Genomic DNA, 17,570 nt, shown 5'->3' on the forward strand with positions numbered 1-17,570 from the left:
TTTTCTTTAGGTGAATGGATCCACCTGCAGAGGTATCCAATGACATCTTTGATAGCTCAGATAAACCATCATAGAATATATCCAGGATGGTCCATTCTGAAAGCATGTCAGAAGAACACTTTTTGGTCAGCTGCTTGTATCTTTCCCAAGCTTCATAGAGGGATTCACCTTCTTTCTGTCTGAAGGTTTGAACATCCACTCTAAGCTTGCTCAGCTTTTGAGGAGGAAAGAACTTGGCTAAGAAAGCCGTGACCAGCTTATCCCAATAGTTCAGGCTGTCTTTGGGTTGAGAGTCCAACCACACTCTAGCTCTGTCTCTTACAGCAAAAGGAAAAGCATGAGCCTATAGACTTCAGGATCTACTCCATTAGTCTTAACAGTATCACATATCTGCAAGAATTCAGTTAAGAACTGAAAAGGATCTTCAGATGGAAGTCCATGAAACTTGCAGTTCTGCTGCATCAGAGAAACTAGCTGAGGTTTCAGCTCAAAGTTGTTTGCTCCAATGGCAGGAATGGAGATGCTTCTTCCATGTAAATTGGAATTAGGTGCAGTAAAGTCACCAAGCATCCTTCTTGCATTATTATTATTTTTGGCTGCCATCTCCTCTTCCTGTTCGAAAATTTCTGAAAGGTTATCTTTGGGTTGTTGTAATTTAGCTTCTCTTAGTTTCCTCTTCAGAGTCCTTTCAGATTCTGGATCTGCTTCAACAAGAATATTCTTGTCCTTGCTCCTGCTCATATGACAAAGAAGAGGGCACAGAAAAAAATAATAATAATAATAATAATAGGGATCCTTTATACCACAGTATAGAGGTCCCTGTGTGGGTGGAAGAAAGGAAGGGGACAAAGAATGTAATGTAAGGAAAGAAACACAAGGGTGAGGAGAGCAGAGATGTGAGATGAGGAGATGTTAGTAGATGAATAAATAAATAGAATAAGATGAGAGAGGGAGAATTTCGAAAATAATTTTTGAAAAAGAGTTAGTGATTTTCGAAAATAGTTTTTGAAAAAGGTTAGTAGTTTTTCGAAAATTAAAATCAAAAATTGAAATAATTAATTATTTAAAAAGAAATTTTGAAAAAGAGGGAAGATATTTTCGAAAATTAGAGAGAGAGGGAGTTATTTAGGTAGTTTTGAAAAAGATAAGAAACAAACAAAAAGTTAGTTAGTTAGTTGAAACAAATTTTGAAAAGATAAGAAGTTAGGAAGTTAGAAAAGATATTTTGAAATCAAATTTTTGAAAAAGATAAGATAAGAAGATATTTTTGAAAAGATATGATTGAAATTAGTTTTAAAAAAAGATTTGATTTTTAAAATCACAATTAATGACTTGATTCACAAGAAATCACAAGATATGATTCTAGAACTCAAAGTTTGAATCTTTCTTAACAAGCAAGTAACAAACTTGAAATTTTTGAATCAAAACATTAATTGATGATGTTATTTTCGAAAATTATGATATAAAATTAAGAAAAGATTTTTGAAAAATATTTTTGTAATTTTCGAAAATAACTATGAAAATAAAAAAGATTTGATTTTTGAAAAAGATTTTGAAAAAGATAGGATTTTTAAATCGAAAATTTGATTTGACTCATAAAAGTAACTAGATTTTAAAAAGTTTTGAAAAAGTCAACTCAAATTTTCGAATTTATGAGAGAAAAGAGGGAAAGATATTTTTTTGATTTTTTTTGAATTTTTATAATGAGAGAGAAAAACATTAAAAATGCTCAATGCATGGAAATTTTGGATCAAAATAATGAATGCATACAAGAATGCTATGAATGTCAAGATGAACACCAAGAACACTTTGAATGTCATTATGAACATCAAGACTTATTTTTGAAAATTTTTATATGCAAAGAAAACATGCAAGACACCAAACTTAGAAATCTTTCATGTTTAGACACTATGGATGCAAAAATGCACATGAAAACCAAGAAAAGATGCAAAACAAGAAAACATCAAGATCAAACAAGAAGACTTACCAAGAACAACTTGAAGATCATGAAGAACACATGCATGAATGCAATTTTCGAAAAATGCAATATGAATATGCAATTGACACCAAACTTAAAAATTGACTCAAGACTCAAACAAGAAACACAAAATATTTTTGATTTTTATGATTTTATGATTTTTTTTTTTGCATTTTCTTTAAATTTTTTTTTCGAAAATCATTTTGAAAAAGAAAAATAAAGATTCCAAAATTTTTAATATGAATTCCAGGAAGCTTATGCTCTTTAGTCTAAAGCTCCAATCAAAGGGTCAGGCATGGCTTAATAGCCAGCCAAGCTTTAGTATGTAACTCAGACATGACACGCCTAACATTCCCTACAGTCGGCCAGACTTCAACATGCTTCATGAAACACTAGAATTCATTCTTAAAAATTCTGAAGAAAAATATATTTTTGAAAACATTTTTATTTTAAAATTTTTTTCGAAAACAAAGGAGAAATTTTTTTGAAAGATTTTTGAAAAATTTTCGAAAACAAAACAAAAAGAAAATTACCTAATCTGAGCAACAAGATGAACCGTCAGTTGTCCAAACTCAAACAATCCCCGGCAACGGCGCCAAAAACTTGGTGCACGAAATTGTGATCTCTGGTAATGGCTCCAAAAACTTGGTGCTCTAATCTCAATTCATAATTTGTCATAACTTCGATACAACTAACCAGCAAGTGCACTGGGTCGTCCAAGTAATAAACCTTACTTGAGTAAGGGTCGATCCCACGGAGATTGTTGGTATGAAGCAAGCTATGGTCACCTTGTAAATCTCAGTCAGGCGGATATAAAATAGTTATGGAGTTTTCGAATATCAAGAATAAAATAGGGATAGAAATACTTATGTAATTCATTGGTGAGAATTTCAGATAAGCGTGTAGAGATGCTTTCGTTCCTCTGAATCTCTGCTTTCCCGCTGTCTTCATCCAATCAGTCTTACTCCTTTCCATGGCTGGCTTTATGCAAGGGCATCACCGTTGTCAATGGTTACATCCCATCCTCTTGTGAAAATGTTTCAAATGCTCTGTCACAGCACGGCTAATCATCTGAGGTTCTCGATCATGCTGGAATAGGATTCACCCTCCTTTTGCGTCTGTCACTACGCCCAGCACTCGCGAGTTTGAAGCTCGTCACAGTCATTCAATCCTTGAATCCTACTCAGAATACCACAGACAAGGTTTAGACTTTTCGGATTCTCATCAATGCCGCCATCAATCTAGCTTACACCACGAAGATTCTGATTAAGAGATCTAAGAGATACTCATTCAATCTAAGGTAGAACGGAAGTGGTTGTCAGGCACGCGTTCATAAGGAATGATGATGATTGTCACGTTCATCACATTCAGATTGAAGTGCGAATGAATATCTTAGAAGCGGAACAAGTTAAATTGAATAGAAAAACAGTAGTACTTTGCATTAATCTTTGAGGAACAGCAGAGCTCCACACCTTAATCTATGGAGTGTAGAAACTCTACCGTTGAAAATACATAAGTGAAAGGTCCAGGCATGGCCAAATGGCCAGCCCCCATGATCTAAGAACTAGGCGTCCAAAGATGTTCAAAAGATTCAAAGATTCAAAGATGTCTAATACAATAGTAAAAAGTCCTATTTATAATAAACTAGCTACTAGGGTTTACAGAAGTAAGTAATTGATGCATAAATCCACTTCCGGGGCCCACTTGGTGTGTGCTTGGGCTGAGCTTGAAGTCTACACGTGGAGAGGTCATTCTTGGAGTTGAACGCCAGCTTTTGTGCCATTTTGGGCGTTGAACTTCACTTTGCAACTTGTTTCTGGCGCTAGACGCCAGAATTAGGCAGAGAGCTGGCGTTGAACGCTAGTTTGTGTCGTCTAAACTTGGGCAAAATATAGACTATTATATATTTCTGGAAAGCCCTTGATGTCTATTTTCCAGCACAATTGAAAGCGCGCCATTTTGAGTTCTGTAGCTCTAGAAAATCCATTTTGAGTGCAGAGAGGTCAGAATCCAACAGCATCAGCAGTCCTTCTTCAACCTCTGAATCTGATTTTTGCTCAAGTCCCTCAATTTCAGCCAGAAAATACTGAAATCACAGAAAAACACACAAACTCATAGTAAAGTCCAGAAATATGAATTTAACATAAAAACTAATGAAAACATCCCTAAAAGTAACCAGATTCTACTAAAAACATACTAAAAACAATGCCAAAAAGCGTATAAATTATCCGATCATCAGTGTGCTAGTCTAGATGTGTTTGTTTTCACTTTCACTAGTTTTAATGCTTGTCTTGTCCCCTGAGTCTTTTCAATTTAAATAAAAGAAATGTTTGAACAGAAGTGGAATAGTTCCTTTTTCGCAAGGAAATGAAATAACAGTAAGTGGTGGTATATATGTTTGATTGTGTAGTAGCTCACTTATAATGACTAAAAGGATAGATTGTTCCCCTTTTATTATAAACTAGCATACTGTTTATGAATCTTAGCAAATAAAAATCCTTGGATGAAAGAGAAACAAACAAAAAGAAAGAAAAAGAAAAGCCAAAAGTGGCAACCAAAAACAGAAGAAAGCAAAAGAATAAGGCTAGACACCAATAGCTTGGACCTTAGGACATATGCCTGTGGTGTCTTTGTACTAGGATCTGCTTGGATGATTAGGTTTTATGGAGTGCTTTAAAACTTGGTAACTTGGGTTAACTAACCCAGGATTATCAACCAAAAGTCCATTATCAAGAGCAACCTAGTTACAAGGCATTTAGTAACCCAAAGAGGTGCTGGGCACCAATGTCTTAAGAAGAATTGTGAGCCAAGTGTCTGTAGTGAATATGTATTGAGTACAAGTAAGCTAAGAAGCTGCTACAACACATGACACTGAGCATAAGTCTACAGCAAAAGAAAATAAAGAAAAGCAATTATCAAGGATGAGTGAATAATAAGAGGTCATAGCAGTATGTTAGCTGAAGCTTGAAGGAGACAATATATTCCTAAGAATCAACAAGAAGTGAGTTACTGCATTGTCTGCATAAAACCCCATAGACTACTAATAATGACTTGCTGATATGAACATCACTTTCTGTTTCACTCTTTCTTCTCAATAATTCAGTGCTTGCTTAGGGACAAGCAAGATTTAAGTTTGGTGTTGTGATGCCAGGGCATCTTAGGCTAGTTTCACTACCCTTTTTCTTTGTTTTTAATATGTTTTATGCACTTTCTTGAGTTATAAGTAAGCAATTGGGATAAAATTCATGCATGCCTAGAATCACCTAACCATGGTTAATTTGATGCAATTTCATGAGAATTATGATATAATTACTTGTGTGCTAAGAATGATGAGAATTCTTATGACTTTAGCAAAGCTTTGATGCATGTATTGGTTGATGACAGGTGAAGAAAGGCATGGAAGGAAGTTGAAGAAGAAGCTTGGAAAAGATGAAGAAGAAGCAATGGTGGTGGCCAAGTTGGACCACCAACGTTGCCTCAAACGTTGAAAGGGGGGCAGAGCAATTCTCTGTATAATTTGCGGGTGCTCACGTTGGAGGGAACGTTGGCCAGCCAACGTTACCCCCAATGTTGTGAATAAATGAGCTTTCTGAAAAATTTGAAAATCTATAGCGACGTGCACGCGTGCTGTACGCGTACGAGTGGATTTGAAATTCTGGCAATCCACGCGCACGCGTAGTTGACGTGTACGCGTGGATGGGTAACGTTGGACCCCAAATGCTACCTCCAATGTTGGTGGCCAACATGCGCGATTGTAATCTCCAAAGTCTGAATTTGAAAACGCGCAATGACGCGTATGTGTCCTTGGTGCATACGCGTGGGCCTAACTTTTGAGAATCCATGCCCACACGTACAGCACGCGTGGATTGGCCAACGTTGCCAGTCCAACGCTGAGGCCAACGCTCTTCTACATGTTTTGAAATCTGGAAATGGGATTTTAGCATTCACGCGCACACGTGCAACACGCGTACGCGTGGATGCGCATTCTGACCCCATGGGCTCGGATGCGCAAGGCACACGTACGCGTGGGTAGAAGAACGTTGGCACTCCAACGTTGAGTCAAACGCCAATGACAGCAAATTTATCTGGTTTTTAAGAAAGGCGTTTGAGTCAACGTTGGCCATCAAATGTTGACTCCAACTTGAAGCACCAGAACTTGTAATTCAAACAGATCTCTTCTCAACAGCAAGGGAAACCAATTGAAGCCATTTCAACCTAATTCCATCAAGGCCAAAAGCCCAATTCAAAGATTGAAGATCAATGGAAGAAAGTATATAAATAGCTTAGAATTAAAGTTAGAGAGAACTTTTACTTCACTTTTTACTTTTCGGTTCATTTTAATTCAGAATGTACCTTTCAATTCCAATTTCCATTTTGAGAGCTATGAACAACTAAACCCCTTTCACTGGGTTAGGGAGCTCTGTGTAATTCAATGGATCAATATTAGTTTTCATTCATCTTCTTCTTTCTTTTCTATTGATTTTGCTAGAAAGATTTTGTTCTTCATCTAATTGGATAGTTGTCTTAGAAAAGAAGCTATTCATAATTGGATCTCCTCTGAACCTTGGAAGAGGAATGAGGAGATCATGCTAGAAATACTTTCTCACATTGGATTAGATTGGGTTTTGGATGGATATAGTGACATGTAACCCTACCAATACTTTGATCTATGAATTTGTGTGGTAGAATCAGTGACCGATCTTCATCTCTTTCCATGAGCACTTAAATCAAGGAATTAGGCAATTGTTCATGCTTAGAGAGATTAGATTACCAAGGAATTGGGATCTAATCACCTAATATTGTCAAGGAGATCAATGAATGCATTGATTGAGGAAGATGAAAATAAACTTGATCCGGAGAATTATCACATCTCCTGACCCCAATGAACTCCCACTTCTGATCTTACCCATTCTTTTATATTTTGTTCTTTAATTTCATGCTGAATCCCCATTCCCATTTAATTTTATGCAATTTAAGCTTCTGTCATTTAATTTCTTGCAATTTAAGTTTTTTGCCAAATTTACATTCTGCAATTCTCAACCAAATCTGATTTTGCTCAACTAGCACAATTCTCCAATTAACATTAATCAACCAACCAATCCCTATGGGATTCGACCTCACTCTATAGTGAGTTTTTACTTGATGACAATCCGGTACACTTGCCGGTAGGAAATTGTTGTGAGACAGTTTTGAGTGAATCACTGTGGGGCCCAGTTGGAACTGATTCTGGCCCCAAAACCCATAAGAAGACCAAGGGATAAGGGAATTCTCATTCAGTCACTTATTTTAGATATTTTCTAGTTAGTTTTGGAAGTTACATTTTCTAGAGAGAGAAACCCTAGCTTCTCTCTAGCTTCTCTAGGGTTTTGCTCTCAAAAATTGGAATTCTCTCATATCCATTGTGAGATCTATTGTCAATTCACTTCTACATTGCTTCAAGTTGTAGATCTAAATTCTCCTACTCTCAATTTAGTTCTTGTTGTTCAAGTTACTTGTGGATCTTAACTTTTGGATGTTGTTGCTTTGATTTCTATTAATACATTGAGGTAATTTCATGTTCCTAGTTCTCAATTGCTAATCTCTTGTTGTTAATTTCAAGTTTACTCTCAATTTTACCATGTCTCTTATCCTTGCTCTCCAAGTGTTTGAGAAAATGCCAACTTTAGCTATGGAGTAGACTTTTCATACTTGGCTTGGGGGTTGAGATATTGGAGACACTTGAATTATTAATGTCTATTGTTGATAATCAATTGGAAATTGCTAATTGGTTTGCATGTCACTAAAGCTAGGCTTCCCTAGGGTTAGACTAGGACTTGTGAATCTAAATTGATTACTTTCACTTGACTTTCCTTTATACTAGAGGTTAACTAAGTGAAGCAATAACTAATTGTGGTCACAATTGATAGAGATGATGATGATAGGATGTCCAATTCTCACTCCTAGCCAAGGCTTTTATATCGCTTGATTTCCATTCACACTATTAGCTTGTTCATCGATTGCATGAAACTCCAAAACATCAATACACTTCTAACCAATGATGTGCACCCTTGAGCACTCCTAGGGAGAACGACTCGGGACTCATACTCTTGGTTATTGATTTTGAATTGTTTGATGTGGAATTGCGTGTTGGTTTAGACTATACTACGATTGGATTTATTGATAATTTCTACACCAGCATAAAATCACTCATCAAAATGGCGCTGTTGCCAGGGAGTTGTACATGAGTGCCATATTGTTGGTTATTGTAAATATGTGGATATGTACACACTTTCCTGCAATTTCTTTGAGAGACGACCCAAGGTTTAAATACTCTCGATTTTTATTCGTTTGACTTAAGTGACAAATAAATTAAACTTTGATTGAGAGTTATCTGTTGGTTTAAAACTATACTTATAATGGAATTATTTTGTGAAAATTCTGGACCGACGATTTCACTCACGTCATGGTCAAAAATGATCTCCCATTTATTCTTTAGTTTATCTCTTTGGGAGGATTCATTTTCGGCAAGGTTGGATTTTTCTTGGGCTACGCTTCTTTTGGTTAGATTGTACTCCCTAATATTCATTCTCCCATCCCTAATTATTATCCTCTTTAGTATATACAGGTTTGATGTCTTTGCAGTTATCCTTTTGTTGATCAACATCATCATTTTGCGAACTGCAAACCATTAATTAGTACTTGCATTGGAGGCTACATTCCCATTGCCTTTTGTTATTCCAACGTTAAATTATACCTTCCCCTAATTTATAGGATTTTTTGACACGTGATGGTCCTTGTACAAACATCCAATATCCGAATGTTTCCTCAACATGGTTAATTACTCTTTTGTCCCTGTCAATATTTGTTGTTTTGAAATGCCCATACCTCTTACCTTCTTCTCCCTCCCATCATTTTCTATCTTCTCTACCTCTCCATCCCTCAGGCCTATGGTCAATTGGGCACATCACATTTTCATAGTACTGGCTGGGTTGAAATACAGCTTTCAGAGTCTCAAAGTTAAGTAATGATCCAATATCTTTCAAGGTCCTTCCATGAGAGCATAATTCAGATCCTATCACTCGGAGAAAATCATTTCTCAGATCGATTACCTCCATACTTTTCTTTTTTTTCCCACATCATTTGTAACCTCCATTTGAGCACCATAATTGAAATATGCCTATCAAAAAGCTTGGCGATAAGTAAATCCCACCATTCTTTTCTGAGCTCCCACTTGGCATTTTTTCCTATCCCTAAATAATAGAGTCTATTTAGCATTTTTCTAATAGGATTTCATTATCATCTTCATCCTCACTATCCTATATTTCTGCATTTCGCTCAAATGAGTTGTGCGCCCTATCTTGACTGTATCTGCAAAGGACCTTTGCTCCTTTAATTGCTCGATATGTCCATCAGAACTATGCACTTAGGTGTCCTGGTTAGGCACTACATTCGTAGGACTTTGCTCCTCTTGAACGCCTTCCATCCAATCCTTCATTTTAGGAGTTAAAACTCTGCTACCAAATAAAAAATCACTTTCCATCTCGAGCTAGCGTTTCCTTTTGCAGAAATTTGTCCGGCAATTCCCCTTGAGATCTAGAATCCTCATGTAATCCATGAGGATGAGATGCCCCTCCTCTCATCTTGGAAGCCAAAAACACCCACTAATAAAAGAAAAAAAAAAAGAAAAACTCTAACAACACACAATCCAATTTATTTACCATTTCTATTCCCCTTTTCTTCCTCCTCCTCCTCCCTCCCTCCCCTTTCCTTTTTTGTTTACTTTTCCTTGGTTTTCATATTAATTTTTTTTTCAATTAACTTTTAGTCACAACACATAAAAAGTTAACATTAATCTCCATAGTACAAAAATTTAGTTAATTTGGTTCTCTTTTTTTAAAATTTATGTTGTCATTGATTGGTAATAAAATCAGGTGAAATAATATACGATATTCTTCTAGATATTTGAGAATCCATCTTCTCACAAAATCATACCTTTTAATTCTTCAAATGAGAGTATGAATGGAATTATAATATCTAATGGATTTTCATACACAAATTTCACTCCTTCAGATGTTTGTAATAAAATTTGGCCATGATAATACACTTTTAATCTCACTCTATCATCCATGATAATAGAGAAGAAAAAGACAGAGGCGAGCTTAAGAGATTTTAAGAGTGTGAAAAGAAGTTGAAATGGGTAGCTCAATTTTGGGTTGGGTATATATGAAACTGAAATCAGACTGTCCGACCGCTTTCTTTATGGTTCAAATTTTTTTGAACACTAAAATCGAACAGTCCGATCAGTGGAACGGCCAACCAAAAAACTGTCTTCAAATAATCGGTGAGTCCGATTTCATTGTCCAGCAAAAATTGTCTTACAGCGTTGAAATCGATGGGTTCGATTTCTTTGGACAAAAAAAAATTTCTCTCCATGCATGAAATCGGTAGGTCCAATTTCTTTGCAAACAAATATACATCCACCACAAATCTGACAATTCAATTTGTGTCCCCCCTCACCTACAAAAAATCGGACCGTCCGATTTCTTCCCGTCAGCTAACTGCTATTACAACAGTGTAAAACTCCCCTAAGTTTCATAACCCAGTGTTACACCAAACTAGGTGTCATGTGCAAAAAAATTAGCCCATTATATTTCAGTGGTTTAAAAAACTGTATATTATCTTAATACTAAAAATAAATAAAAACATTGCCTTAACAAGCACGGCCTTTATTAGAAGGGGAAAATTATTTTTTCACTATATATTAAAAGCATAATTTTAGGTATTTCTCATTTCTAATATATGATAATATCGTGTCATTTTAGAAGGGTAATGTCGGTTCAAGCAACATTGATCTACAAGAAGATAAAAATACAACTCTACACTTGACAGTTGACTCTTCTAGTCCGGATATGTATATATATCCTTTCCTGGAATACGCCCCACCTCTTACATTGGAGGCTAGAAAACGCCACCACCATGTAAAACTCGCAACATGCACACGGAATCTTCATGCAGTGGCACCAACTAATGACACAAAATTGGAGATCTATCAAGCTATCATATCTTGCCAGACAAGAAACAACTTCAAAGAAACCTTAGAACTTGAAGTTGAAACACCAAAGCCATGGAATTGGATCTAATACTCAAGGGTATGCTTGGTTGCGGGGACATACAAAAATGTGGTAGAAATTTTATGGACGAGTTTGATATGTAAAAAATTTCCCCATAAAATTCATTCTTAAAAAGCTTCACCCCTTTTCTAGCACCAAACCAAAGTACCAAACAATACCACTATATCTGATGACCTGGCACAGATGCTAAATGAAATGAAGATTGTCACCCATTTGAGGCATTCTTCAGCTGTGTGATTATTCGGAATTTCTGATCTGATCGATTTGATCAGCCATAGACTGCTGTAGGCACCTACATTCTGGTAGGGGGTACATGTAGATTGAAGTTTTTCTGTTAATTTTTCTAACTCTGGGTACCATGATTCCTTTACGATCACTCTCGCTGAGCATATCTTCCATCTCTTCCTTTAAAGTTCTCCAACTGCATCACCAATTCACAGATATTTCCTGTTAGTTCGTCTCTTTGAAATTGAAGCACCAACTCCATACATAAGATTCAAACAGGAATAGCTAATAGCTACAGTCACAATTCACGAACCTCTTAGCAGTATCATTCAAGCCAAACAAAAATCATTACCATAAGATACTCCCTCCACCCAACAATACACGTCATTTTTTATCTAAAATTGATCAACAATACAAGTCTTTTGATTAGTAAAAGAATGTTTTAATATCGTCATTCGTCTTTTACGGTTATTAATTATTTTACACCTAATATGAGCCGTCAGCATATAATCTAAAGTGACAGAATGTTAATATAGGCTAAATACTTCAAATATTGTTTCAGTCAATAATTTCTTAATCTGATACCCTTGTGCTCAATAGTAACTTATATTCCATGTATGGTGAAAAACTGAACTGGATTTAAAAGGTGCATCATATGATTATATTGAACCTCACCACAAAAGCTTGTAGGCCTGAAGTTAAACCGCAGTAACACACCAATAACATCTCCAAACTCTACATCCCCTTTCCATAACAAATGATTTCATCCCACATTTTTCACTAGTATTGCCCTGGCCACAAATATATCTCACAGAACAGGATGTATTTTATGAACAGGTCAAGTATACTTTTTGTCCCTGAAATTTGCTAAAAATTTCAAAAACACCCAAGTTTTATGTTGTTCCAATTTTGTCCTAGGATTTTTCGATTGCATCAAATGTATCCTTGATAGCTAAATTTTCAAGAAGTTTAAGACTAATTTAACAATAACACTTGACAACTAGGAGGTGGTTGTTTGTGTTGAAGGTTGTCATTGTGAAGCTATTGCTGAATTGGTCATAAATTTCTTGAAAAATAAGCTTTCAAAATACATTTGATGCAAATCAAAACTTCTGGTACAAAATTGAAACAAAATAAAACTTATAGGTATTTTTAAAACTATAGACAAACTTTAGGGACAAAAAATATATTTTACCCTTTATGAAATATATTTGTGGCCAGGCACTACTAGTAAGTTGACACTTGACACTAATGTGACAGTTATATATATATTACTTACCTATCAGAGAACGTAAATACAACAGGGAACAAATTATTAAATATTCTAAAAATGGTTTCAAATATTTAGGTAGAGTGCAGAATGAATATAAATGAGAAGGGTAGAGGGACACGATTACAGAAACATACCTAATATCCACATCATCCAAAAGAAGAACAAGCTTGCGCTTGTCAGGGTTAATGGTCTTGGAATGCCCATCATAGATGAATCTTCTATGGCCCATCAGAAAATGAGGGAAATTACCGCCTTGAGTTGTGACAAAAACCTCACTAAACAAGCAAACTGTGTAGTCAAGTGCAGCCAGCTGAGAGGAATAGCCCTAAAGAAGGATGATGATATTAAGTAGAAGGGGTTACTTATAGCATACAAACAACAGAAGTGTATACGAGTGAAAAATGAAATCAAAATTGTGTATGATGAGGAATGAAGAGAATACCACAATTACAGCCAATTATATCCTTGATTTCGATACTTAAAAAATAGAACTAAAAAAAGGAGTGCTACAATTGCAGTATAATACAGATAGATGGAGTTTTATTTCCTATGTACAACCCAATGATCATACACAATGGAAAACCAAAAAGACAAAGAAAAAAGTTAATAAAAAAACTTTACATAGTTATTTTGATGCATTAATATCTCATATTCTGGAAGGTAAAGTAAGACAGTTTTGATGACTTCTTACATAGTTATTTTATGGCTGTAAGGATAAAATATAAATGCTTCCTACAGCAAAAACAAATTGAAGCTGCTGAACAACTGCAAATAGGATGGCTCTATTGCACAAACAAGTTAACAAGTGTTTTTAGTGTATTAATTTTCAATGAAAGCATTTGTGGGTGTGCGCGTGTGTGTAGTATATATACATGCTCTAGAAACTTATGATTATAAGTTCTTTCGAACTAAAAGTAAGTTACTTTAAACAAAATCTGGAGTTCTGTAATCATCCAGTTATAACTTTTAGTATAATTGGGAATGCATGGGATCTTTTACCATAAAAGGAGCAAGCTCATCTGATGTTGCAAGGGATTCCTTTGTATACAGATTGGGAAACATCATTTTCAAAGGAGTCAAATATCTCTCGGCATGATATATTTTCCCAGAAGCCAAATATATTGACGTATTGTTGTCAAATCCCATGCCACGGAGCATCATTCCAACCTACATTATTCAGGAAAACAATGCACAGTTAAAGTGAGTCAATCTTCTGTGTAGTATTACCCATCTCATATTTCAATTTTCATACAACACTGATTTCCAATCATCATGCAACTGTTTCTAAAAACTAAGTTAAATATATGTAGTACAAATAGTGAGGGAAACAAAGAAGAGAATCAAAAACTCATAAGAGAAAATATAATGACGGTATCTCATTTAGAAGTAAATATTTAGCACACGGAACGAGCAAGATAATAAATTAGGAAAGTAAAAACGAATTTTGAGATCTGAGAAGCACTATGAAATAAATAATAAGTACCTCTAAAGGAGTTAGTGGGCATTTTCCTTCGACACGATTAAGGTTAGGTAAAATGATGCGATCTTTCCTTTTAAACTTCCCCCTCCATCCTTTTTCTCGAGCTGATTCCATTTCCAATTTCTCTGCCTTTCCTCCATCATATATACAACAAGAGAATGCTATCATGTCCTGCATGTTGAGAGGATAGTCAATCATTACATAAAGCTGATTATATCAAATACTACTCATAGTGAAACATAAAATGACGCCAATTTCTAGTTCTCAATATGATAGAATGAACATCAGTACCTCCTCAAAGCGAAGATGCACAGCAATATATTTTCCATCTGACCTTGAGCTCTTTTCAATCATTCGGTTAACCAGCTTCTTAGCCAGCATTGATATTGAAGAAGAGAACCTCAATGCTTTGTAATTAGTAAGACATCTTAGATATTGAATATGTGGGGGGACACTCATTGCCAAACGGTTGGCAAATGGAGCTATTCGGACAACCCTATATCAAGTTACGAAGCCAAACATAAATTTCACCAGATAAAAGTTGATTTGAAGCTTGCAAAACTTCCCATTTTGAACATATTAAAATGAAGAATATGAAACAAGAAAAAATGGCTCCATGCCTACCCTTCACTTTGCAAGATTGGATAAACAACTCCCAGGTAATAACTGACAGGAGCCCAAGCTTGAACTCTGATGTTAGTAATATTACTGATATTGTAGTTATGCTTCTCCATTAGTGCCTCGGGAAGTTCTTTAACGACCTTCACATAACCATCAAGCGTGGATATAAAATGATCTTCATTGTATATATCCCCAAATTCACTGTAAAAGAAATAGTATTAGTTTAAGCAGAATGCGACTGGATAAACAAAACAAGAAATGAAGAAATTGAAGAAGCATCATAATGCTTACTGATATATTAGATTCTTAATTATTAATTATCTATGTGGACTGTTTAATAAGGAAAGAGCACAAACCCAAATGGGTCTACTTTCCATCAGTCTTAGTTGATAACAAAATTTAGTCAAGTAAAGCTAGAGAAACCAAAAAGTCAAGGGTGCCCATTCATTTGGATCAACAAATAAGATTGCAGGAGGATCTGCTTCTAATCTTAGGTGTTTGCCTAACTGGTTCATGGTTTGTAGCATAAAAAACAATGGAAATGTGATGCTGTTCTGGGGAGCAACGAAATTTGACAAACACATTGAAAATTTCTCATGGAAAATATGGTTAAGACCTATCCTTCAAGGTTTAAAGTTAAAATAGTAAGAAAATTGGAAGAAAATTGGTCGCCTTGGATCTTTCCACACATTGTGGAACTCAAAGTGCGGAATAACTAGTATTGCATTCAACAACCCAGCCACGGCCACAGCATTGCAAATCTGCAAAGGAACAATTTAAGAAGCACAAGGGTGAAAAAATAGTTTGTCTTGAACAAAAGAAAACTTCTGAAAGTCACAACAGAAGAAAAAAAATTATCATACCGCAGAGCGTTGCTGGTTAAGACCACCATTGGCCTCCACAATTAAAAATCCGTTCAGGCCAGGAGATGCTGAAATTTTGGGGAAGCATTGTTAAAATTGAAGTTTAGCTTATGTTTATGGAAAATTTCACATTAGTAGCATATAATGTGGTCCAGCAACAGAAATGTCTATTGTTTAACAAAGGCAATTACTTAAGCAGGCAAGGGAAATAGCTCAAATAACCTAAAACAATTGAATCCATTTCAATGGGGTACCAATACCATGTAATATAAAGTGCATACCAATTTGATCATGATGCAAAGCACTCAAATTTGGACATGCTTTATGCTCTCTCAACTTCCTTTTGTACTTCCACACAGAAGACAACTGCAAAAATAAAGAGAGAAAAAATTGAAAATCAGTGCCCTACGTGGAAGAATGATTTTTTCTATGAAAAGCATCAAAATGTAGTTAGTAATCAACATCAACATGAATTTAATTAAACAGAAGTGAAAGAAAAATCATGTGGCACCCAAGATAAACGTGATATTCTTCACTACAACAAGAGAAACAGGTTCCAATTCCATAATTATTCCATGTAGAATCTCAGGGTATTGGCTTCCAAGGAAAATGCTAAACAAGAGAAACAGGTTCCAATTCCATAATTATTCAATGCATGACTTTACCAAATTAACTTTGGCAACTTGACCTAGAAAAAAACGTAGCTGATTAAATTTAACAACAACAAAGAACCAAAATAAAATATGAAAAGAACGTCCTAAAACCTAATATAGTTCCCTTCGTCATCTTTAGTTTCATCACATAGCCAATATTTCTGTTCCTTTTCAAACACATTGTCGTATTCTAAAATAGTAAAATACACACACCAAACTGAAATTGACATTAACTAATTCTCACGTCGTTTTCTTGAACACAAAAAACTCAAACTAGCTATAAAGCGAATTCTCAGAAAACCCACACATATTCTATACTCTTGGGTAATCGCAATGAGAAATTCCACAGCGAGATCAGAGAGAGAGAGAGAGAGAGAGAGAGAAAGAGAGAAAGAGAATATTTGTTGCAAAAGAAAACGTACCACAATGGCGGAAGAATTATCAGACTCCATCGCCGGCCATAGGTGCCGGAAGACCTCGTGACTCCGGTAAACGGAGCCGGGAAGGGGAGGGCCACCGATGAAGGCGGAGAAAGGACCGACGCACATGAGGAGGCCAGAAATGTAGAGGAGAGGCAGCAGGAAGAAGTATCGGAGGCTCCGGCGGGTCATGATGCCGGCCGCGAGCGTTCCTAAGCTCCGACTCGATATTGATTTGACCGGCCGGAGCCGACGCCTGCAGTGGGATATGCTGGAGTGACGCCGCGGCGAGGGTGGTGGGCTTGGAGAGCTACTACTCCCGCCTCCTCCTCCGCCGCCTCCAGTGGCGGAAGCACCGTCAGTGTCGTGTCCATTCCCGCCGTGGGAGTGCGTCTTGGACTTCATTTTAACATGGATCAAACTGGTACCGTGAAAAGTGTGAATGGAGGTCTTTGCATTTGTTAGAGAGAGATGAAGAAGAAGAGGAAGGGTTTTTGTGGTGAAGTTGTTTGTTGTGTTGATGAATGATGGTGTAGAGGGAGGAGGGGGCAGAGAGCAGAGACAACATGAAAGGGACAGTTGGTAGAGAAGGAAAATTAAAGTGGCGAGAGTATTATAGATTTATAGTGTGTGTAGTGTATAGTGTGTAGCAGGAACTAAGAAGTAAGAACTACTATGGTTAATGGTTATGGGGGACTTCTATGTATGTTAGCGGAATTGACAGCTGCTGCTTGGTACTAGTGCTACTATTGTGTGCCATTGTCGGGGGAATAGGATCTGGTTGTTTCGTAATGTAATTCAAAATATTACTTGCAATTTAAAATCAACTACTAAAATTAATCATTATATATTTAGATATAAATACCATAATAATGAACTCGTAATTTTTATTTCGATTCGTTAAACTAATTTAAAATTGTAATTCGTTGAATTGTAAGACGAAATATA

The 17,570-nt window shown here is 36.0% G+C and overlaps 1 protein-coding gene across 1 annotated transcript; it reads right to left on the minus strand.

Moving 5' to 3' along the window:
- On the minus strand, positions 10,715-17,342 carry LOC107623550 (uncharacterized protein At1g04910). The gene is made up of 10 exons (XM_016325874.2): positions 16,626-17,342; positions 15,832-15,916; positions 15,551-15,618; positions 15,360-15,448; positions 14,691-14,888; positions 14,358-14,562; positions 14,070-14,237; positions 13,586-13,753; positions 12,721-12,911; positions 10,715-11,509 (listed from the first exon to the last, which is right to left on the minus strand). Exons 1-10 carry the CDS (start codon positions 17,025-17,027, stop codon positions 11,326-11,328), a joined length of 1,758 nt encoding a protein of 585 aa, XP_016181360.1. The 5' UTR covers positions 17,028-17,342; the 3' UTR covers positions 10,715-11,325.

Source organism: Arachis ipaensis, chromosome B10 (assembly GCF_000816755.2).
Source record: "Arachis ipaensis cultivar K30076 chromosome B10, Araip1.1, whole genome shotgun sequence".
In the NCBI taxonomy this organism is placed as follows: Eukaryota; Viridiplantae; Streptophyta; class Magnoliopsida; order Fabales; family Fabaceae; genus Arachis; species Arachis ipaensis.

What these genes read in the sequence shown, in the direction of transcription:
- LOC107623550 (XM_016325874.2), bottom strand. Translation starts at nt 17,027, where the DNA reads ATGAAGTCCAAGACGCACTCCCACGGCGGGAATGGACACGACACTGAC. An exon ending in ATGAGCTTGCTCCTTTTATG is followed by an intron (nt 12,912 to 13,585) that starts GTAAAAGATCCC and finishes ATCCTTCTTTAG; the next exon opens with GGCTATTCCTCTCAGCTGGC. An exon ending in TTGGATGATGTGGATATTAG is followed by an intron (nt 11,510 to 12,720) that starts GTATGTTTCTGT and finishes TTGGTGATGCAG; the next exon opens with TTGGAGAACTTTAAAGGAAG.